The 23,673-nt window shown below is 41.6% G+C and overlaps 1 protein-coding gene across 1 annotated transcript; it reads right to left on the bottom strand.

Moving 5' to 3' along the window:
* Positions 1-2,421: 2,421 nt before the first annotated feature.
* On the bottom strand, positions 2,422-22,207 carry vstm2l (V-set and transmembrane domain containing 2 like). The gene is made up of 4 exons (XM_062466354.1): positions 21,886-22,207; positions 4,124-4,293; positions 3,184-3,228; positions 2,422-2,907 (listed from the first exon to the last, which is right to left on the bottom strand). Exons 1-4 carry the CDS (start codon positions 22,001-22,003, stop codon positions 2,593-2,595), a joined length of 648 nt encoding a protein of 215 aa, XP_062322338.1. The 5' UTR covers positions 22,004-22,207; the 3' UTR covers positions 2,422-2,592.
* Between the last annotated feature and the right edge of the window lie 1,466 nt (positions 22,208-23,673).

A 23,673-nucleotide genomic window follows, 5' to 3' on the forward strand; every position in this document is an offset into this window, starting at 1 on the left:
TCCTTTTTTAGTGTGATACTCTTCCAGCAGCTGAACTGCATTATCAATTCTTCTCTACCCCCGGGCATTTGCAGATATGCTGAAAAGTACCACACTGACCTAGTTGTGCTAAGATGGCATTTGCTTGGTGTTACTTGTTCGACGTTACATACTAGTGTGAAATTGCAGGGTACAGGAGGAGCCATAGACCGTGATGAGGGCCTCTTTGTGTGTGTTTGTTGAAGAGGATAACAACCCACTGATCACCTTCCTTCCTTCGTTTGATAAACCACTGATCTGAGGTGACAGGATTGGCTGTAGCCAGTCATAGCAGTACATTATTTCACATTCCCAATACTGATAGATCAGTAATCACTGCAAAGTAATTGACTGTTACATTTTTCTTTTTATTGCTGAATCCAATGATGAGTTGGCTATGGGGGACCTCTGCTGGTTCAGAAAGACTTGTGCAAGTTCTTAAGACTTCCTTGACAGGACTATAGGTGGCAGCAGTGTAACACTACATACCTAAAAACTAAGAACAAACGAGCAGCAAGGTGAGCTATGCACTTTCAGCTTCTACTCTCAGATACTGTGGTTCAGTATTATTTTACTGACAAGAAGTGTGTCTGTGTTGTAAATTTGAGAAAACAGTTAAGTTAGTTGCAGGTTGTGTGCAGAAAGTATGTTCTTACCTTTGATTTGTAAATGGATTGGGGGGGGTGGGGGGTGCACTGCCTTCCTCCAACTTGTTGTACTTGACGTTGCACTGAGCAGCGATGTTCTTCACCAGACACAGTGGTGGTCACCAAGATACTTTGACTAAGATTTCAATTCTGTATTTAACCCATGTGGACAATGACTAGGGGGAGAGTTGAAGCCCCTTGAATCATAACGCCCCCCCCACCACCCCCGCACACACAAACTTCAGATCCATCTAGACTCCGGTAGGTTGGAGCGTTTGGACATCAACCTCCCTTCCTGTATGCTATTGAACATTATTACCATTATTGATGTGGAGTTAAAGGAAGAGGTGAGAAGTGTCAGGTCCTAAAACTGTGATGAGAAGTGAGTGTGACACAAGTCCTTCACAGGGTTCATTTACAATATTGTCCACTTATACATGGTTACTCTGTGTAAAAATCTCAGAGGATTCGAATCTTTACCAGATCACTGGAAGATTGCTCAGGTTTACTTTTGAGTATTTAGTGTTTAGAATCAAAGAATATCCTGCAGCCGTAATTTAATCTATTGACTATGTTGAAAATACGAAATATTCGAAGTTGTTTTAGCACTGTGGCATGAGCAGAAAGCTACATGCATAAACTATTGCGGATGAGTCATACAACTTCTGCAGAACCTTTTCAACCTGTTTCACAGTGAACAAGACAGTAACACTGTAGTACATAACTCCCTAACATGCCTTTCAAGAACTCTACTCTTTTACAAGAACACACTGCCTTTTCAGATCCAACTGAATTGGAACAGCAAGGACGCCTCAGTGTCTTTTTTGGTATCTGACAGACAGATTTATACATCAAAAAACAGTCCTTTGTAGACTGACAAAATGCTCACCAAAAAAAGACCAAAGATATTTTCCCACCAAATTAATGTATTTAACAGAATATATATTAAACAGTAGCAGTTAGATAATAGAACAAACAGTCAAGAAGAGAAACATGATATACTGTATAGTTTAGTTCAATGAAAAACAGTGGCTAAGCCCCAAAGCTAGTTTAGAATACATTAACATAAAGCAAGGATTAACATACTTGTTTGTTGTGTTCTATGACTCATTTGGTTAATTAGCACTAAATACATTGTGTTCATAGTGCTGATAGGAAAGGTAAGTGTACAGTGTGAAGACAGTATACAAGTTGTTGAATGCAATGAAGGCATACGCTTGGATTTCGTTGAACATTCTAGATGTGTTTTAGAAAGGTACACCATTTTACAGATCTTTTGTCTTTCAAAACATCAAAACAAAATACATGAAACAAAGGACGACTTTCACAAAGATGGAACTAAACTGTATTCATTCATTCTCCTTTAGAAAGCATTTACAACAAAGCTCTACAGCCTTTTGGCATAGGCCTGTGTTTTGACAAAAGACCCTTTACAAATTAAGCATTTGAAAGCATTATGTCACCGAAAACAAAGCATATTTTCAAGGTGCTGTGACAGAATCACATACTTCTTTACATTCTATCACCCACAAGGAGTTTTCCCCCCATGTGCTGTCTGCCAAGACAATTCCCCGGCCCGTGCAGATCAGCCAAGCAACCTGATCTCACAACCACTTACTCATTCTCCGGCCAGCAAAGGCCAGAACAACAAAAAACAGTAACTCAAAACTATGATAAATAACATTACATTATTAACACAGAGAACACCACCACGCCCTCAGTTGCCTTTGACAATTCAACCATAAATAACGGACAGACAAACGTATTAATAAATAAGCACTGAACTGGAGGAAAAAGGGTTCAGGTGTATTTTTTTTTTCTCATCCTGGCCTCTCCAGATGTTTAGAATAACCATCCTTCTTAAGATTATCGGGAACATGCACTCTTCATCTCCCCTACAAAACTGTGTTAAAGCACCCACAGCTCTCTAAAGAACACAGCTCTCAGTGCAGTCAGTGTTGCTGTCATCGGCCGATCGCCTCTTCAGTTCCCGAGCCTCTGTTTGGTGGGGGTGTACCGGGCTCCCTTGTCCCTTGTGCCGGTGCTCCTGAGCCTGGGTGTCCGCCGACCCGTGACCCTGGCTTCGTTCGGCCTCCACCTGGAGGTAGGCCCGGACCCGGTGGTGCTGTGCCACAGAGCTGCTGAAGTCGATAACGCGACATTCGTACGTCCCCTCGTCTGACGGCTTGACGCTGGAGAGACGAAGCTTATGGGAGATGTTGCTCCCTGCCACCTTCACCACCTAGAAGCGAATTACATTAATAGGCAAATTGCATTCAAGTTGGAAAACCAATTCATTACGCACGCAGTATTTGTACCATTCATTACAAAAATTTAACAAAGTTCATTAGAAATGTATCAAATGTTAATTAAAAGCGTATTGAGCACATGGTGCACATTAGTGCAGGCATTTAGTTATAATTACTGTGTCAAGAGTAAGCTGTGTTAATAGATTAGTTTTCCTCAGCCTTTTAGATAGTTTATAACCTAATAGACAGTTGACAGGCAAACCACTCACACTTATTTTAGTAGCATCCTTTGACAATTCTTCCATGGGCACCACCTAGAAGGAATCAACACATACAGGTAAACAACTACCCACTAGAATCATCTTACCTTCTGGTATTGGATTACACAACCTACATGACAGAAGTTTGAAAAGCAGCTCCTGTTCTCCAGCAGCTATGCTTTGCCGTTGTGGTCAACAAACAAATTCAAGCTTGTATAATATCTCTGTTGTTGTGTCTGCTGTAGCTAGGAGATATTTCTGGGCACTGAGAGGTTGTGTTGCATGAGTGTGTCTAAGTTTGTGTGTGTGGCCGTGTAGGGTAAGGTATTCTTTTGGGCATAGGCATGAATTATGCATAAAACAGGTTTTGAAAATCTATTTTTTCCTCAGTGCCAATTATAGTGTCTAGAAGCTCAACAGGGGGCTCTGTATTCCTCCTCTTTGGGGAAGAGGCAACCTGCTCCCACAGCGCTAAGAATGCTAATCAGCAATTATCCATTCCTTTCCACTGCCCGAGGGCCTGGTGCTACCGCTAATGTTGTATTTCCTCTACCTGCTGTATTGGACTGTTAAGCTAATGTAGATTTGGGCCATTCAGTCCTGTCCACAGAAGTGTAACAAGTCTCTTTGTGGAGTACTATGGCGATAAGAAAATGCTGCAGCCTTCCTTCTTCAAAGATAAATGGATTCAGGATGGTGACTTCAATTTCAGAAGCAGACACAGTAAAGTGTTTGCTGAAACTACGATTACAGTTTATGAGATTGACCGACATCTGCCATTAAAATCTTGCAAATGGTTAACCAAAGACTTGAAACGACAGAATCAAACAAAGCCCTAAATAATAACTCTCTCACAAGACAAGAAACAAACTGATGCAAGTGCGACTGACTGTCACTCAAGAGCACCCCCAATATGACCCTGCACGTCATGTGTTTCCCAACAGCTCACCTGATTGGTGGTCCAGGCAGGCTTCTGGGGCCAATCTCGATGGTTCCTGATGTACCACCACTGGATCTCTAGGGAGTAGGAGGGAGAGCCGGCGCCTCGAAATGAACAGGCCATCTCCACATCCTGTCCACTCTGTGTCGTAATGTCATGCGGGACCTCTGTGAAGAGAGCTGTGAGAGAGAGAGAGAGAGAGAGAGAGAGAGAGAGAGAGAGAGAGAGAGAGAGAGAGAGAGAGAGAGAGAGAGAGAGAGAGAGAGAGAGAGAAAAGATCAAAAAGGCTGATGGGTTGAAGAAAACATACCAGGGGAGAGAGCAGTCAAAAGCACATTGTTGACATGACAACCATTGCGGAATTTGGGTCTTTTGCTTCGGAGGTGGAGAGAATTTGACTGAGCGGATGACGTGATAAGAGTGATAGGTGGGTGAAAAAAAATACATCTTCAATTCAGAAGGGTCCAATCTCAAACCGAATGATAAGATAACTGATGCCTGCTCCCACCAATTGTTGAAACTCTGACTTGTGGATTGTAGGCACTTGACTAGTATCATCTTTTGACACATTCTGTCTTTCATAGGCCAGTATTCAATTCTGTAAACGTTTTAGGGAGGATCAAGCTCTCAATCCTTTGTCCATGAGTTAAAGTAGAGCTTTGTCTTCAGAAAAGTAAATACTTTACACATCCACACAAAAACAGTTAGCATACTCTGGATGACCCTAAATTCTTTCAATCCATAAAAAGTCCCACACTGCATATATTGCTCCAGCACTGTCCTTCACTGTCAGTTTCTCATGTGAGGCATTTCAGCTGAGTCAGTGTCACTTGGTTGCCGTCCTCTCTAATCCCACTGTGGGACTGAAGTAGACGAGGTTAGAATGGAGACATCAGCTTCTCCATATCCCCTTATCTATCCCTGCACATCCGGCAGCCATTAAAGAACCGCTGTCTAAATCCTCTTAACCAGCCTCCTTAAAACACATTGCTAATTTGTCCTTAATCCCTTTTATGACAATGCCACCACGGAGTTAGTCCGTCCGCATGTCCGGCCTGAGAGGAGTCTAGCAGAGATAAAGAAATGGATGGTGCTTTGTTTACACACTGAAGAGTCAGAAGAAGCGTAGTTCGCCGAGGTGTTTGAGGAAGAAGCCTCAAGAAGAGATACTGAAACAATTAGGATAACTGGCACATGGAAGATTATCAAGTTGAAGAACAAAGCATTAGTGAGCTGTGTAGTTCGGAACTGTGTCTATATATATACATGGATCCGGATATATATATTCCGGTCTATTTTGTATCCTATACTGTATCCTACATTTGAGTATGGAACGCATTATTTTTCTATTTAAAAGCCAAATTTGACATGTTGCTACCAGCAACTAGGTAGTAAACAAAACCTGACCTTGTCACACTGTCTCGCGACAGCTTGGTTTCAACATCTGGAAATGGAGATTACTTTGTCTTTACAGAGAGGTACATGAGCACACAGTGACAGCTGAGGGAAACCCTTAGGCCTAACAGTACATGCAGCTCTCTGGATCCACAGATGATCATATAACAGGCAATTTCATCCAAAGGCAGTGTGCTTGTCTAGTATTGCATGAATCATTTTTATTCACAACAAATGATGAAGTTAATGAATTGTGAAATGATGTGCATGGTTGGTACATTTTGTGGTTGCTTGACGTCGTGTAAAACCTAGACCAGAGGTCACACTGTAGGAGGTTGTAAAGTTATCACACCCCATTGATTTCCACAGTCATATCACAAAGGTCCTTCTCTTTTCCTCAGTATAGATTTGATAGGACTATGTACTTAACAATAGAGAATTATTGTCAGAAGCTGTATTATGCTCTGGGGTAGTGCAGGGTTTAATTATTTGAGATGAAAAACTTGGTAATGCCTTCTCAAAAGTAGTGCTGTGAGGGAAGTTTTTAAGCTTAACGTTTATCAGGCTATTCCCGACTTGACTGTCAATGAACACAAAACCGTTTTTCAAGCATTTAGGTTACACTATTCAGAGTCCATATATTCTAAAACAATAAGCAACACATATCAGGACATATCAGTATATCACATACCAGGACTAGATATCATCTGAAAAAGCCGAGAGATCATTGTTATCTTATAAGTCATGTCAGTTCAATAGACCTCATATTCTCAACAGGAAATGAAAGGAGGATATCAGCATGACTCCAACCCCACTGGTTTAATTGTTATTACATTCAGCTTTTAGATATAAAGGCTGCTACCAGCCTTGTAAATGCAGTGTGTGGGCATGTACACTGAATAAATATCCCCCAAAAATAGATTGATGCCTGATCTTTGATGCTTTAAGATGACAATGGTCAAACTGACGAAACACAGTCTGTGTGTGACTTTGATGTTTTGGATGAACTACTCCTTTAAAGCATCACAGAGAATATCAAAGGTGATTCGGAAGTAAATGGAGACAGCTCTGAGCTCTATTCTCAATCTCTGTTATTTAAATAATCCTCTTTCAGGGAACCCCTGCTGATAAAAAAGAAAAAAGACTTGGGGATCTTTAAGCCTGATGAGGAGAGGAGAGAAAGATCCCAAATATGTAATTGATATTCCACCATGCCTGTGGGTCTGTGGCGCAGAGCCCCAGGGTGATGGCCATGGAAGAACGGAGGGAAGAGGGGATGGAGCAGAGGAAGAGGAAGAGGAAGAGGAAAGGGGGGGTGGGGTGGGCGATGGGTCAACAGCGCCTGACTAAGTTCCCCGGAGTGGTGCCCTCAATGGTTCACCGCACTCTGCCAGGCAGCGGCCTCATTTGTGAGAGGGGTACTGAGGGGGGAAAGAAGCACAGAGAGTGACAGGAACAACACTCCCCATAACAGTGCTGAGGCAGGAAACACATCATATCTCTCTCTCTGTTACTGTAGCCACTGATAGCATGTTAAAAGTCTTTCAATGAGACTGTTTGCCTGCAAACACAGCCATGAGTACAGTGGGGGAATATCAATTATGGTATGTTATGCTTCTGTTCCATGGCAGTGAACAATTCAATACCTAAGACCTGAGGCATATTATATGCCTTATCCTTATTGTAAAACATTCCTACTACTATTTTGATCAATTTGATCTGCTAAAGTGTGTCTTGGGTTAGGCAAATGTCAACCACACTCCATCATGAGCAATTTAACTGATACCTTAAGTTCTGGAGTACAACAGCCAGTTTTGGAATTGTGTAGCTTCTTAGGAACAATAGCTCTGTTACATTGTCTGCTTGGGAATCACTGGAACAAAATGAATGCATGTGACATGGTGTTTGTGTGGTACATGTATTTAAATATATTTGCCTCCTTTGACATGGGTTAGATGTAAGTTTTATCATTTTGGCTTGAGTTCGAAGAATTCAAACCTAAATATCCCAACCCCTCCCTTCAAAGCCACTACCCCAAAACACATAAACGTGCTGCCTGACTACTGCCAGGAGGTAGGTAGAACGACAAGCCTATCCAATCTTTGCATTCGTGAAATGATCAGTCTGTTTATTACAGTCCTGTGACTCCTACAGATAATGGATACATTTCATTTTACTGACAAACCTTTAGATGTAATTATTTAGGATCATTTCAGCAAACATGACAAAACGTGCATCTCAACAACATTACTGACCCTGCCTCGAAATCGGATTTGGGGAGGGGCAACACCTGAGTTTGGTTTCAGTTCAGTTTGGTTTAAAACTGATTCTTTCAAATCTTTAGGTCTTCAGAAGCTCTTTTTTCTTTCTTTCCAGAAGGCAGCCACTTGAGCCTAGCTACTGAAAATACCATCCCTTTTCACAAGAGTTGCATAGTGTTTCTATCGGCGAGACAATGATGTGCTCCCGACAATAAAGAACTGCCGGCAGACAATTTCAACTAGTTTATGCTTGCTCGCACACTGCAAAATGCTACCGGATGTGGTAGGACATCCTGCTATTTTTGGTGTACTGTATTAGATATAGGGCCCACTATGTATTGAGACATAGGGCTTGCAAAATCTTTTTCAAGGCATATTACAGGCAATATGGTAATATGGGTATCTGAACGCAGCCACAATGTAAAGGAAGTAGATCACCATCAGTGCTGATGATAAGAAACCCAACAGCTAATAGCCCTATGTCTGAGAACATGTGCATCTCAACAGGAGATTTTAGCATGTCTTCTCATAGGTATGGGGAAAGTCTAATTTGCCTCTATTTATTTTAGTTAATTACTAAGAAGTGGGACAGAAGTTTGTGTCAGCCCTTTTGGGGGAGAATGAAGAACATGATAAAGGCTTTATTCAAAAGTTTGATTCATGAATTAAATGCTGCTAGGTCCTAGACCATGTGTCAGTAAAAATATATTTATATATATTCTTTATTTTTTGTCTCATACAGATTTTATATTAAAATGTGAAAGTACAAATGGCTTAGTCGCTGAATCGCTTAATCACTGCTCATAATTTGTTTATGTACAATTAATTCATTTGAGCATTTGGCATGTCATAATCAGGCCTACACTTAAAAGTAACAATGTTAAAAGTAATATTTTGAGCCAGACAGTATTGACCTATTGGATACTTTTTTGTTGTATTTATGAAGGAACTACACATTTCCCATCTGATTCGTGAGACTATTTCACATTCACGTGAACTTCTGAATACTGGAGTGAATCTTTACCAGGGTTGGATGACCCAAACATACGCTTGTCATTTTAGACATACTGCAGGCCTATCTAAAGATACGTCCATTTAAACAAGGCTACTGTTGTCAGTACTGTTCCAAACTAGAATATAGTTGAATAGAAAGAATACAATAGAATAGAATCCACAAAAAATAATATAATAAAGATTTGCTTCTTTTTTTGTGCTTCATTCTTAATAAGATAAAACAAATTGGGTGAGCAGTACACCAAACTCTTTACATTATAAGTGTTATATGGTGTTACACAATACCCAGGTACGGTCTTTGGTTCCAATATCTCAGCCAATGTATCAACAAATTAATATTCAAACATCCCCAAATCTTATTTTGGGAGCAAGAACAATGTGTTCTAGCACCCTCTTTCATTTAACATATTGTTTTTGGGGAGTACTGTGTGTGCTGTTCCAAAGATAGAAACATAGCTTGTATAAACTAGGCACAAACTGTGTCATTCTTTCACTGAATACTACAGCACACAGCATACAACATTGTCAAAGAGAAAGAGAGCAAGATATAAAAATATGATGGAGGAGGAGGGTAGCGTAAGCGGTCCCATTATTGTCCAGTTATCTCCGACGCTCGTCAGGAATTTGAATAAAATGTAGATATAATACTAATTAAAAATGTTATGTAACAGCATTGTACTTTCATACGTAGATATACACCAATATTATAACATTCAGGTTTTAAAATCCAATAAAGATATGCCTAGAAATGCTATCTTCCTCATTTTGGCAGTTAGCCAGGGGGCCCCATTATCGTCGGTCCAACCACTTTCAATAAAGAAATGTCAAGTTTGACGCTGCGCAAGGCAGATGGAATACATATGGTTGAGGAGCGTGTTTACATATTTAATTATATAGTAAGTTATAAATGATAAACAAGAGGAAATGTGGGCTTGTGTTTATAAAAAACAGACTTGTTAACATTGTTTGGTTCAGGTTAGCCTGAAGGAAAAGTCAAATGAAGGGCTGTGCGATGTAGGGGGTCCTGTAACTCTTAATTTAGGGATTCGTAACTACAGGAGGATGGTCTTAAAAGCTTGGAGGTAAATCCTGTGCTGTTTTATCCAGTCTGCCAGACAGAAACTCTCCAACCTACAGCTCAATTCTCTTTCTCCATTGTCGGTCTCTCCAAATCTGTTCCCTCTCTCCTACTGTGTATCATTTCATTCTCTCGGTCCACCCCACAGTTTCTACTCTGACACCCTCTCTCCCGCGCTGTTAAAATGCAATCCGCCTCTCAAGGGGCCAAGAGGTCTTTTCTTAGTCCACTTTCACTCATGGTTATACATTCTCCCCCCCCCCTTCCATATTTCTCTCGCTCACGTTTTCCATCTCTGCCACCCTTCTTTTTCATCCTCTTCCTCCCCCTATTTTTCTCTGTCCTACCTTTGTCTCTGGGTTTCGTTTCCCCCCAATTTTCTTAGCTAACTCGCCTCTGTCCCTCGTTCCTTTTTATTGCGCCCACCTTCTCTCTCCGTTTCCTCACCCCCCCCCCTCTCTCACTCTCGCTGAGTGTGCAGTACCTGCTCTGTCTCCCTGTCTATCTGGAGCCCAGAGATGCTCTCACAGTCCCAGTGGCACAACGGAGCTCCGGGAGACATTCCTTCTGGCTCTGGCAGGTGTTCAAAGTCCCTAGTGACTAAGCCTGAGTGTGTGTGTGTGTGTGTGTGTGTGTGTGTGTGTGTTTGTGTGTGTATACGTCCGTGGACTCGGGTTCTATGCAGTATAGGCTACAAGGGGGTTCATTGTGTGTGCGCTCTCTCAACTCATGTGTGTGTGTGTGTGTGTCCACCTCCTCCCGTACCCAACACCTTCTGATGTATTCTCTCACACTAATCCCAGAACAGCCCACACACACCCCACACCCCTTCTCCCCTTTCCAGCCTCTAGCCTCCAGCCTCCAGCCCCACACATACACATACACTTCACAGAAAAAAAGGCTGCCAGCTAGATTCTCCAGAACATGGAACCATAGCTGTTTTCAAAGATCAAAGGCAGACATTTTAAAACCTATCCTCGGCAGATGGAGAAAGGATGGGAAGCACAGACAGGGTGGGAAATAATCAGTTTGATTAGCCTACCTAGAGAAAGTGATGGTTGTGCGCAAAATAAACTTTCCCTAGTTAGTTCCTTCTCCAAACATTTTTGACGAGGGAAATGTGATTGAAGCCTTTGAGACTCTTAGACCCAGTTTCTCAGACATGGATTAAGCCTAGTCCTCGACCAAAAACCTTTTTCAATTAAGTCTTTCATTGAATCTTTCTCTTACTTTAGGACTAGACATAAAATACATGTCTGGGAAACTGGGCCTTAGTGTTCACTTGTTTATGTGTTCCGTTATCTATATTTATAGGTTCGTAAGTAACTTCTAAGGATATAGTCAGATAAATACAGAGTTTGGTTGGCTCAGATGAGCTACATAGGATTCTGTCCTTCTGGTAATATGCAAAGGATCACTGGGAAAATGCAACCAATCTGTATCTCAAGTGAGTTAACTACCATTTTGTTCACACCTGCTTTTCAATCTACTCTGTTAGTGCTTTAAGGTTAAAAGCAACACCAGGATAATTCTACACTTCTATGTGGGATCCACCATTCCGATTGATGCCTGAGTTTGGGTATTGCATGTTCTTTGTAGACTGGCAAACTTTAATGCTCCATTATTCTTACCACCCAAATGCACGAGCTAACATGTAGAAATGAACCTAGAAAGGAGTAGTCATTTAAAAGAACCATTATACCAGTGATCTGAACTTTTTTTCACAGTTGTTTATTGGATGCTCTCTCTTTATCACTCTCTTTTTGTTGCTAACACTGTGGGCTCAGGGCCAGCCGAGCTCGTTCAGTTTTCTGTGCTACTCTACAAGGCCTTAGAATAGCATTCAGTCTAATGAAGGACTGGAGGAATTACATTTTACTCACTTACTGAATGGTTATGATCAGGATAATGGTTATCATCAAAAGATCTGCTGGCTTTTTATGAATATAAATGTAAATAATGGTCATTTGCTGATAAAAACAATCGGATGTGCAACTCCCCAGTTAGTTAGGCGCTCCAGGACAATTTCCAAGGCATGCAAATATTTATTTATTGCCTACATTATTTATTTTCTTTCCAGAAAGATATTCAAAACAGCTAGATATTTTCTTTTTTTCGTCTAACTGAGGCAGAGGATAAATGGATACTACAAAGGGTTTCTCAATGGTGCATTCAGCCGTTGGTGTTGAGACACAAATGTAATTACTGGGAAGACACATACAGACTCCATGAATACGTTTTGGCATATGTAGACCTTGTAGATACTGGAAATGAATACTGCACCGGAACACCTACTGAAAGTAGAAAGTTTGCGAAGAGACTAGCAACGATGACCTGGTTTTGACCTGGGGAGACATCCAATGTCCACTTCAACAGCATAAAATCTCAATTTAGTCACACAAAACATATGGAGGACACCCTGAAATGTATTTTACGCAAAAAGCTTCTTTTTTAGTGCCAGTCGAGGCAATTAGGGTGGATCTTCACAGATCAGAGAGCGGATATCTGAACAGCAAGGCCATCGAGGCTGACCGTGGACTATCACAGCAGGGGCAAGTGTCGTTCCGGGGTTAATTATCCCACTACCCCAAACTTCTCTGCTAAGAGGAGAGGGGAGGAACTCTAATTAGCTTTTGCAGCATGAGAAGGGAACAAAGGAAATGAGGGGGGAGGGGTACTTACAGTGCCTATCTTTGATGCCATCTTCAAGATTGACATTGTTACTTTATACGATAAAAAATCTGAGGGGCGACATGATTAGCCTACGCAGTGGTGGAGACAACTATTAGTATTGTATCAGTGAGTATTTGGAGTTTTCTTGCCATTTGCTGGATTGCCAAACGTGTTGGTCTCCATAGATGGCTATTGTCTTTTAAAGCATTACTGCCAGAAATGCACGTACGAAGCCACTTGATCTTAACCCATCATTCACACCAAGCACACACACACACTCTCACTCACCCCTCCACCCATGAATGCATCCCAAATCATTACCACCAGCAAATCATGACTCGACTGGACAAGCAGTCCGCCTCTCTCTCTCTCTCTTTTGGCCTTATCGATCTGACAGTTGTCAAATTGCCTTTTCAGCTCAATATGCAGGCAGCCTTCCTCAACCTGCCCATGAAACATGACTTGTTGACAAACAGAGCGTATCCTAGGGTGCATTGTGCAGACGTCAGGTCCTGACAGGACTGCTCAGCAAACATCCGACAGGTTTGTGACTTTAAATCAAATTAGCGAGGTGGGAAATCAATCGTCTAACCTTGGCCTGACGCTGAATCAACAAGATGGACACGGCGGTCAGCTTCGATGAAAATTTCCAGCTGAAAAAAAGCCCAAGGGAAAATATCAGTGGTGGAAAATTGCTATTTCGAACCAACATAAACCTTAACATGAATAAGTCTTGAAAAGCTATGCTATGCTGAATATCTTTGATTTGGTTTACTGCTCAATTGACTTGTATATGCAGCTATTGAGTAGATGCAAGTCAAATTTGGTCAACTCTGCAAGTTCCAAGAACAAAACTCATAAAAGCGTTGTTGTCATAATCCTCTCCTGGCAGTGGCAGGAAGATGCTCGTTTGAAGATGCAAGCACATGCATTTTTAAACAACCCTGCCGCACACACGGCATTTTTCTCCATACCACTCCCAGTTTTGTGATATAACCAGGGCTCTGCTTATTTTCCTGACTGAGGCCTCATTAAAAATGAAAAGGGAATGGGGTGGGGGGGTAATCAAATAAACTTGGAGAGAGAAGGGCGGAAATAAAATATAATACAAAATAAATACAGCTCAATCTCCAGAGGTCCCCCTTCCATATCTTTCCCTCACATCCTTCAGGCAAGTCCAATGCGAAATTAGATGGATAAATTCAGCCTGAGATGCCAGGGTGGGGTCAATCTGTCAGTCTCTTTCACCCTCCCTCCTTCTCTCTCTCCAAATGGAGCATGTGTTTGAAACTGGTGAAATCACAGCACCATAATTAGTATGTGTGAGAATTGCATGGTTATTAATAAGTGTGCCACCAAAGCTGTGTGTGTAAGCGAGTGTACCATGGGCGTGCATATTTTTAACTGAAGATAAAGGATGGAAACAAGAATTTGGGGCTCAGAATTTCCCACACCCTTGAGAGACCAGCACAAATCTGTCAATCATTCCTTTCTTCCCTCATTCTCTTCACCTGTTCTTAGTTAGCAGCTCTCCTTTTTACTACCTGTCTCTCTTTTAAACCCCACAAACACATTCTGGTCCCACAAGGAGTGGGGATGGTTACTAGGCCATTTATATCTCTTTTCCTTTGAGTGTCGTTACAGAGCTGTGCAGCTTAAAGGCTGTGCCGTGGCAAGTATTTGACAGTCGACGTAAAATCAAGTAGTGGATATTCACTTGGTATAGGTAAAGATCTAATAATAAATACCTGTAAGATATATCCTGCTGGATTTGGGAGTTTGTGCAATTAATTGCTCATCTTGCATTGTGTTTGTTATATGAATAAAAACTACGAACAGTGTCTACTCAGCAATGGATATCTGGAAGTTCCTGGGGTGAGATTTAAGAAGGCCATACTACCACACTTCAAAACATACTGAGACGTTTCAAGTGATACATGGCTTTGAGGATATCATGTAACAACCGTGGTTGGGAGCAGCAGAGAAATCCGTCTCCCCGCTAAGTACAAACATTTTTCAAATGAAAGGTTCCGCCCTGAGGTGACAGCTCACAAAATCAAAGGGTCATTGACTCATTGCTTCCATTTGAGTCGTGTCCAGAGGGGGGAGAGACAGGAAAAGAGATATTAACAGTTTGTGTGCATAGCAATAGAAGCTAGTGTATCTTTGCACAACCTCCCAAGGTGAATGTGAATAATTCTTAAATAGGGCGTTCTGGGCGTAAAAATTACATTACGTTGATTAATGCGTTTAATAAGGAGGGCAGGCCCAAGGGGATGTTTTCTAAAACCGTGAGTAGATTGTTGCCTATGAAAATGCTAAAATAGCATATTCATATTCCACTTAAAGATAACTTTGTCAAATGTGCATCTTAAATGGTTTGAATAGAGTCGGGTTTAGTTTGAGTTGGTGAAAAGTTTTCTTTGAAATGTTTGTTGTATTGGCTAGAGTTGATTATCAATGCTCAGTAAGGATCCAAATAAGCAAGATGTTGTGACAGGGTTTCTAAAACAGATGAAATACCACTGTGCCTGAAGGGTGAACAAAGAAAAAACGGCCTCAATCTCACACCAGCGAGGGATATCTGTGGAAGACAGTTACTGTCGACAGTCCATAACCAAATACATACAAACATGATAATGCTGATAAACAGATATATAGTCTTGGAATTCACAAAGAAGTCAATAACAGACAATTCAGTTTATAGGCAGAAGCGGGTCGAGCAGGCAGAAATAGTCCTGGGGGAAATACTCGCTTGCGAGACCTTCAGCCTGTATTCAAGGTGGAAGGTAAAATAATGAAATAAGAATGGGCCGGAAATCAACTGAGCAGCTGTCTGGCTGTTGCAGCTGATACTCATCCTCGGGAGGGAATTTTTCATAGCCCTCGGGAAAGGTGGCACAGAGGCTATTCTGCCTTCCTTGCCGTCAGTGTGTTGCGCTTGGATGTAGCGACGCATGTTGACACAAAGTAGCCGGAAAGGTAATGCTCAACCGATAAGTCACTTTTCTCCATCAGATGTCCCTGGAGAGAAGAGCCTCCATCTGCTATAATCAACCAGTTCCCCCGAATGGCTTTCTCTGGGCTGCATGCTTTCAATGGAATTGACATGGGGTTTGGAAGAAGTGCATCTAAGTTTCTAGTTGTGAGGCATGTCCCCACCCCTCTCCTGCAACCTTTCCACAAGGCTGGGAAACGCAACCCCAACACCGGACTTCATGAATGCACCCCTCACAGCAGATCCCAGTCCCCGGAGTACTGATTACAAATTCCACTCACCTGTTATCCCTCTGCCACGTACTACCACTACCTTAACTGCTCGTTCACACCCTGCCCTTTGTGAGGTATTGTTTGTCTGTTTGCCACTCCACCAAACCTACTCGTACTTCTCTGGAAGTAACTACATCTCTAGAAACAGTGCTTTGTAAAAAAAATTGTCTTTGGACCTGTATCTGCTTTTGTTTTCTTTTGTTATAATAAATACCCCTGCGCTCTGTGCTCGGATCCAGCCATTCCTGTCTCCGTGGGCTTTCATTACACTAGTAATGGAATCTCAAGTGTCTCCAAGCAGTTTCAAGGCCTTTCACTTGGATGAACTTGATATGGGCTTGCTTGCTTAAAAAAATGCTGTTATGGCAATGCCTATACTGTGCATAAAACCTGTAATAGGTAGTAGAAATTATATTAAAGATGATCTTAACCAAAATACTTAAAGCTGTGATAGGTGTGTTTGAACGTGTTGGTCTTTTCTAAACTTCAATTTGCTTGTTAAAAAATACCATCAAACGTTTCCCCTTTGACTAGTTTTCTCACCCCACAGGTAAAGGAAGATAAAAGATTGATAAAAAAAAGAATATCAAACCACACTTCAACTGTGGCAAAAGTCCTTCAGCACTTTTGCACATCAAAACCCGAGTCTGGAGCCAAACTGACCCTCTCGCACAGAGGTTATCCCTGTGAGGGAGTCTCCAGCCAAGGTGTGTATGGAAAGAGATAAGGCCCACACAAAGCTAAATCCCTCAGGCTCGCTGCTAAGTGTCACATTCTGCCGACCTATTCCTCTACGCTTTACGCTCCCTGTGATCTCAATTCACAGAGAAGACTCTTTTCCAGTGATCAAAGCCAGGATGCATTTCTTTTGATTTCCTCACCAGTATTGCAGTCACAGTCTAATTTGCAGTGTCAATCTTCTTGGCTGTTATCTTATTATTTAGTCACATTCAATCGGTAAGCTGTCGGAACAGCATTTTGTCCTTTTGGAACCTGCATGGTCTGCATATTTGACTCTTGAACCCCCCAAAAAACTGCTCCCCAGTGGAGGCTAACTCTGTGTTACTGACCGTGCGCTTTGAAACACTGTGCACTCACCTTAAAGGATTTCTGTCCATCAAGTCAAACGAACACACTGGAGTTCTCAGAAGTCAATATCTTCTTCAATTCTTTGTGGGCAACTGTTCTCAAGTCAAAAGAGTGGATCGACTCATTATGGTTTCTATATTTCCTCTACACTAACTCATCCCTCTCTTGTTTCCTGAGCTGGTCCTCTGAACATCATTTCAGCGGCCCTGGCACTATGCTTCTCCCACCCACTAGGGTTGTTTCACAGCCCTTCAGAGTGCCAACGAGAGCGTCCAATCTGTCGACCTGCCTACAAATGTGAGAGCCGTTAAATTGAAAGCAGAAGCAAACTGCCTAGGCTGGCCATCCTCATTAAAGTGACACCAAGTAGAAGGCTGGCAGAGCAACCGTGAGTCTTTGGAGGCTAATGAATCGTGTGTACACCTGGAGACTGCCGATGCAGCACCACGCACAACGATCACACGGTGAAACCGTCCGAGTGGCAAGAATGACAACATTCTGTTCTCAGCCTGGATTTTGGATTCGGGGAGCTGGAGGTGCGAGGGGGGAGGGGGGGAAGGTGTCTGATGAGCACGATGAACAGCGTGACTTCCCACTTCGTGTCAGGCACGGCTATACATCGCTGGTCGCACGCGCAGAGGACGACACAAACACAAGGTCTCATAATCAGATGCTATCTCCTTGCTATATCTCTCCATGCCCTGTGCAGTCTTCCGTGACCCACCTCTGTGAGACTGACAGGTCGAGGCCACAGCCAAAACCCAGGGAAGTCGGGGGTGAAAGACCGAGCAACACACAGGTGTTGTTCTACCCAACCCGATCACCTTGCTTTGACACGTTCCATACAAAGTTCCGCCCAGCTGCACAGGTGGGCGGAACAAGACCTACACGTCGACTGAGCCGGAGAAGGTGCAAGGGACTGAGATAACCCAGCTGAATGCACTTATCTGTGGGTTGGAAATAAACGAGCCTGAGCTGAATCTAACAAGCACTCTCTGGAACACCGCATCAAGCGCTGTGTTCTACATGAAGGCACAGCTCCCTTGCGCCTGGGCAATTTATCAACCCACCAGTCTTTCCCGATAAAAAAAAAGAAAGTCCCGTGGGGATTACTTAACCTCAGAGGATGCCACTCTCAATTCTGGCGAGAAAGATGGTCTCCTCCAATAGTGAAACAAAATATTTTTTTCCAGGAAGTAAGACTAGTGTACATCCTTTTATCTTGAATTTCAAACGACTACAGTAGCCCATTTCTATAACCCGGGAGTCAGGTGGCTGAGCGGTTAGGGAATCGGGATAGTGATCAGAAGGTTGCTGGTTCGATTCCCGGCCGTGTCAAATGACGTTGTGTCCTTGGGCAAGGCACTTCACTCTACTTGCCTCGGGGGGAATGTCCCTGTACTTACTGTAAGTCGCTCTGGATAAGAGCGTCTGCTAAATGACTGAATGTAACCCCCCCCCCCCCCACACACACACACACACACACACACTTTGAGGTGAAGACATGGATTAGGGTAGGGAACACAGCAGTTAAACCTCATTTTAATTAACTTCCTCTGGGAGTTATGCGTGCTAATTGATTTTCTAACCAGTCCAAGCAGTCAATTCACCGCCCATATACGCCACGCTCATTTATATTGATCAGGCCAAAGCTAACATTCTAAGGAGAGAAAGCTCCTGTGACTAGCAGTGAATATACAGTGATAAAGCACAGCAAGTAAGATATATAATTCACTGAAGCCTGCAGGATGGGATCATACAAAAAACAACAACAGTATGGCAGGGTAGTGGCCACAGGGTAGAGATTGTCAACAAATACTAGCTAATTCGTAAGGTTCTGTTCTGAACAACATTCGATTTTGAATAATGAAAACAATGGTTAAACCCTCACCCCACCAGTGCACTTGACCACCAGCAATTGCGGTAAGCAGATCAAATGAATCTTAGTCAGATGAATCTAAAGTTAGCTTAAACGGTACATGGTCTATGGACCATACTTTGTCCCCTGCATCTAATTTAATGGGGACAGAGTGGATGTATAACTGCAGGAACATGAATTCTCGTCATATTTTTTTCTTCCCTTGCATTGTTTTGTCTGTGAATGAGAACAATAAATCCAGCAAACTCAAAGTCAAATACCACCCACGAAAGACAACAGAAGTAAAATTATAAGTGCCAAAAAACTGTATATTGTCATGAGATGAAAAACAACTATTGCCATTGAAAGACAAGATGCACTTCATATGTGTGGAGTTGCATTAATGATTCATAAAGAATGCAACACATCTTCTGAGCCTCATGAACAACTGTCTCTCTCAGTCATGAAATACAAGCTTGCATTTTATGTTTTTTTGCTCATAGCTTTAAAAGGTTTAGTTTGTGGAGAAACTGACTACAGTATAGCTCTGCCTATGAATGTGTGACCGCATCCCCCAGGACTCATCATTTAGCATTAATATGCAAGCTGACTGGCAGTGAGCTGTGTGTTGATTTAGCATTTAAGATCAGCTACTGGTTTATTGTTTATGGGCAGCTGGAAACAGGAAATGTGTTATGTTAATTCAGGTGTGGAATGGCATGAATGGCATCAATGCCAGGCACAATGGAAACATTGTATTTGCCAATGCTTTTGCAATGATTGATACTCAAATTAAGAAGTCAAGTGTAGTCTAGGACTACATTATACATCTGTCACATACAGGGGGTAGCAAACAACAATGATATTACTACTCCAGACATATGTTCCAAAACTTGACCCTAATATATCTGTCAAGATCACATACATTAACTAGAGAGGGTACAATTTCTGGGGAAATTGTAGGGTGTGCTTGCTTGCGTCGGTTGCACAGGGGTCCGTTTTTGAATGACATTTTTACAACTGATATTTCTGTATATTTTATATAAAAATGCATACTTATTATTTATAAAGATTACATAGATTTAAAAGCATTTTTTTTTGCTGCTCATTTACAACTGAAAATACGAGTGAAGTGTAGAATGAAATAGATGTCTTCTCATTTCCCCTGCAAGAGGCAGCCTCATCGTTGAATCAAAACAAATACATTTGGCAGACCGGTGTAAAAATTGACCTAATCTCTATGACTTAAACGTCATTTTAAGTTTTTCCCTTCTCATGATATTTTCAGGCATTTAGCCTACTCATTGCATTCATTCATTAATAAAGAACCCCCTTTGAAGATTATTCTACGACGTTACCCGGCAGTAGAAGATGGAATCGCGATTCAAACAGTACCATCTGCTAACTGAAAATATGCCCCCCAAAACGTAAATAAGCTTGAAATTTATTTAGTGGAAAATCGCTCATTCATAAAAAGCTCACTGGTAGCGATCATTGTCAGTAACAACGCAAAATGCGATATAGCCCTGTGTGGAGAAGCTGCCCCGGTAAATTGTACTACTACGGTACAGTACTAGACCACTGCTGTGTTCGTCTTGGTAGCGATTGCGTTGGTTGAATTGGATTTAACGTTCCGTTGTACGGTTTAAGCTGAAATTAATTATTTTCATGAACAGATTGACAACGTTTAGGCTGTGGCAATGAAGTTCAGGTTAGTAGTTAGACTTTTGATTTAAGTAAGGGGAGTGCCGAACATGTTCTATCGCCGTTTGACTTCCTAAACAGCTGTGTACTGTAGTGTAGATGTTTTTGTAGTGTGTCTCGCGTAAGCTACAGCGTTGCAGTGAGCTACACTGGTTTGAAACCACAGGTAATGGTCATTTCACCAACAAATCGTTTACTAATGTCAGAATAAATCCTACAACGAAAATGTATATGTGAGGAATGTTTATTTTAACGATTGAAAACAGATAACGCTACATCATAGACCACTGTAGTATGTGTTGCCCGGGCAACACAGGCTAATGTCATGATGCTAATACTTCAGTGAAATAGTAGACTACTGTTTCCGAAAGTAGATGTACTTCCTCAATAATATGAGCTTATACTGTACATTACACATCACAATTGTGTGTCATATCACAAAGTAAAATGAGTAAATAGTTATCACCCTGGCCTCTGTGCTTGTGGCGTTTCTGCAGCTGCCTTGCAGTAAAGCTATAGTTAGCCTAGCTATCCCCCAAGTTAACAGATGCGAAACGAATGTTCTGCCAAAGGTAGTCACGCGTGTTTTCGTGACGTTAGTGATGTAGTGACGTTAGTAACGTAAGTGACTGTGGCTAGCATTACTTTTCGCCACAAAAACTTAACTTGAGCCTAAACCATGCAACGGAACGTAAATTCCAATAGAAGCAACTCAATCGCTACCAAACTTTTGACACCTACGTTGTCTATGTAGGCCAAATATTGACTGAGTTTTAGGGGGGCAAAAATAAAAAAAATAAAAAATAATAATATATATGTGAGAGAACAAAGGTTGTGCTCTCGCCGAAGGCTTGAGCACACCCAATAATATATATGTGAGAGAACAAAGGTTGTGCCCTTGCCGAAGGCAAAGCACACCCAATAACAGAAAATGCAGATATGAATGATATGCAGTATGTGTAACTTTTTTAATATAGCCTATGATTTAGGAAAAGTCTAGTGAGATTTGTTTATATAATAAACTGGTTACAATAGAGCACTAAAATGAAACAAGAGCTATGCTCAAATGTAATTGTAAGTAGAAACTAAAAGTTACCTAAATTATCTCAAACACAAATCTTTCAGTCACCTAGCAAATTAAAAAGCCCCATATCCACGTTCTTAAACTAATCTTCAAAGCTCAATTATAACTATGCGGCCACATCAAATACCTGTAATATCCAACCTGGCAGCGGTAACCTATCTTCAACATCTAATAGTTTGATATATACATATCACAACTTTATATCGAAAGGCATAATCTCAGCAATCATCATCATCGAGACAATAGAGTTAACCCCACCCAGTCACACTATTCGGCATTGTTCAGCCTCATTTTAAGTCAAAGCAATGATTGACAATTATTACTAGACGACTGTAGAAACCGTACCGTTTCCAGATATCTGATTGTCCACTTCGTCATGTTCAATCGGTTTGAAAGCGGTGCTAAGTTGAAGATAGAGTCCCATATAATGTAAAATCCCTATGATCACACCAAATGCTCCCATTGCTTTTGTTCGTGTTTCAAGTGGTCTATGAAAATTCACATTAGGCGGAGGTAATTAACCAATATCCACACCAGTCCAGGTTGTCTATTCTCCCTGATGCACGAAATAGCTCTAGGACAAAAAGTGCGCTTTCACGCAAAAGGTGCAGCAGGCTGCTCGATATCGAAAGCGCCACTGGTTTCCTACAGTGTCGACAAGCAGGCAAAGATGTGCCAACTGAGGCGGAGGGGGAAAATGTTGGTGACGTGCAGCGGCTTGCAGGGAAAGTAAATTAGACGGAGGGATCTCTAATTATATTGTCGCTAACTTTTAGATAGTTTTAAAATAGATTCTTTATTTATTTTCCTATATTTTGACACTCGGAGTAAATTTTTTTGTACATTTGTGGACATGACTGTCCTTATATTTTTTTCCAAATTAAAAGGCACTGTGCATGAAGTTCTAATAGGCCTATTAATTTAGTAGGCTACTGTGTTATCACACTGGTACGATTTACCAAGAACTAGCCTATATCTATAGTTTTTATAACATAAAACGAAACCCGTAACGTTTTACGGGTTAGTTATAGTAGCCTAGTAGTCGTACGACTATGTGTAGTATGTGTGGCGTACACCCTAGCAGCCTGACTGATCAAGCAATATTCACCATAACAGTTCGAGTCTCAGAAAGAACTATGGCAAGTCAAAATTATGAGATACCAAGTACGCATGCGCTCCAGCATGGCGCTGGAAGATCCCGTCAGCTACCTGGCCTAACCAATGTCCGAGTCAATGTACCCACAATCCATTTTCATTTCAAATTGAATACGCTCTTTATAGTACGCCAAAAAGCTGCTACTTTGACCGTATTGTGTTAAAGTGAGCACAGTGAACACATGCTCACTGTGTGGGCCTATCTCATCATTTCTACTATTTAATCTAAAAATAATGACTTTTTATCATCATTTTGATGTAGGTTAGTATCTCATGATTTCTATTTAGAATCTCTAAATTTTGATTTAGCCAAAAAAAAATCTTTTTTCTTTCTTTTACTGGCGGAAATGGACTTCCATACGGAAAACATTGAACAACCCTCCGTCATAATATTTAACACTGGGAGTAAAGGTATTGTAAAACCATGTCTAGATGCTCCTGCTGTTAGCATAGTACCTGTCTCTTTCTTGACATGAAGAGTTCTCCCTGATTCTTAATGGGCATCACGATGGAAACGATGCCCTTGAATTTAAATGGTCACGCCTGCTGGCGACTATCCATGGCGTGGTTGAACACCCACACAGGGCATTAATAAAACACACTCCATGAGCATCGTTCATCATACAGAGAGAGGTAACGCCTTACATGTGATTAAGGTTTGCTGCTCAGCAGCTAGAAAAATGTCGCTGATAGAATAAGACAGGATCTCTGTGTTGGTGATGGTGGTTGGTGCAATGTATATATACCTGTTGTGGTTGACAGTTAAGTGTTACCTGCTCCCATTGTAATACTGTGTTTCTGTTTCTATACAGTAGACTAGGCCACATAGGCCCACCTACAGTAAATTATGTTTTTTTTTCTTGTGATATTCCTAGAAGATTGTAGAGGAGGGGATCAACTTTCTCAATCCATCTCTCTTCTCTGTCCATGGAGCATTGTGGCGTGACTTGTGAGTACTGAAAGTCCTCTTTGGGATTA

Source organism: Osmerus eperlanus, chromosome 1 (assembly GCF_963692335.1).
Source record: "Osmerus eperlanus chromosome 1, fOsmEpe2.1, whole genome shotgun sequence".
Lineage (NCBI taxonomy): Eukaryota > Metazoa > Chordata > Actinopteri > Osmeriformes > Osmeridae > Osmerus > Osmerus eperlanus.

Coding starts and splice junctions, on each gene's coding strand:
- vstm2l (XM_062466354.1), bottom strand. CDS start 22,003: ATGGGAGCATTTGGTGTGATCATAGGGATTTTACATTATATGGGACTC. Junction 4,294..21,885: donor CAATCAGATATCTGGAAACG/GTACGGTTTCTA, acceptor TCTCTCTCACAG/CTCTCTTCACAGAGGTCCCG. Junction 2,908..3,183: donor AGGATGCTACTAAAATAAGT/GTGAGTGGTTTG, acceptor ATTCGCTTCTAG/GTGGTGAAGGTGGCAGGGAG.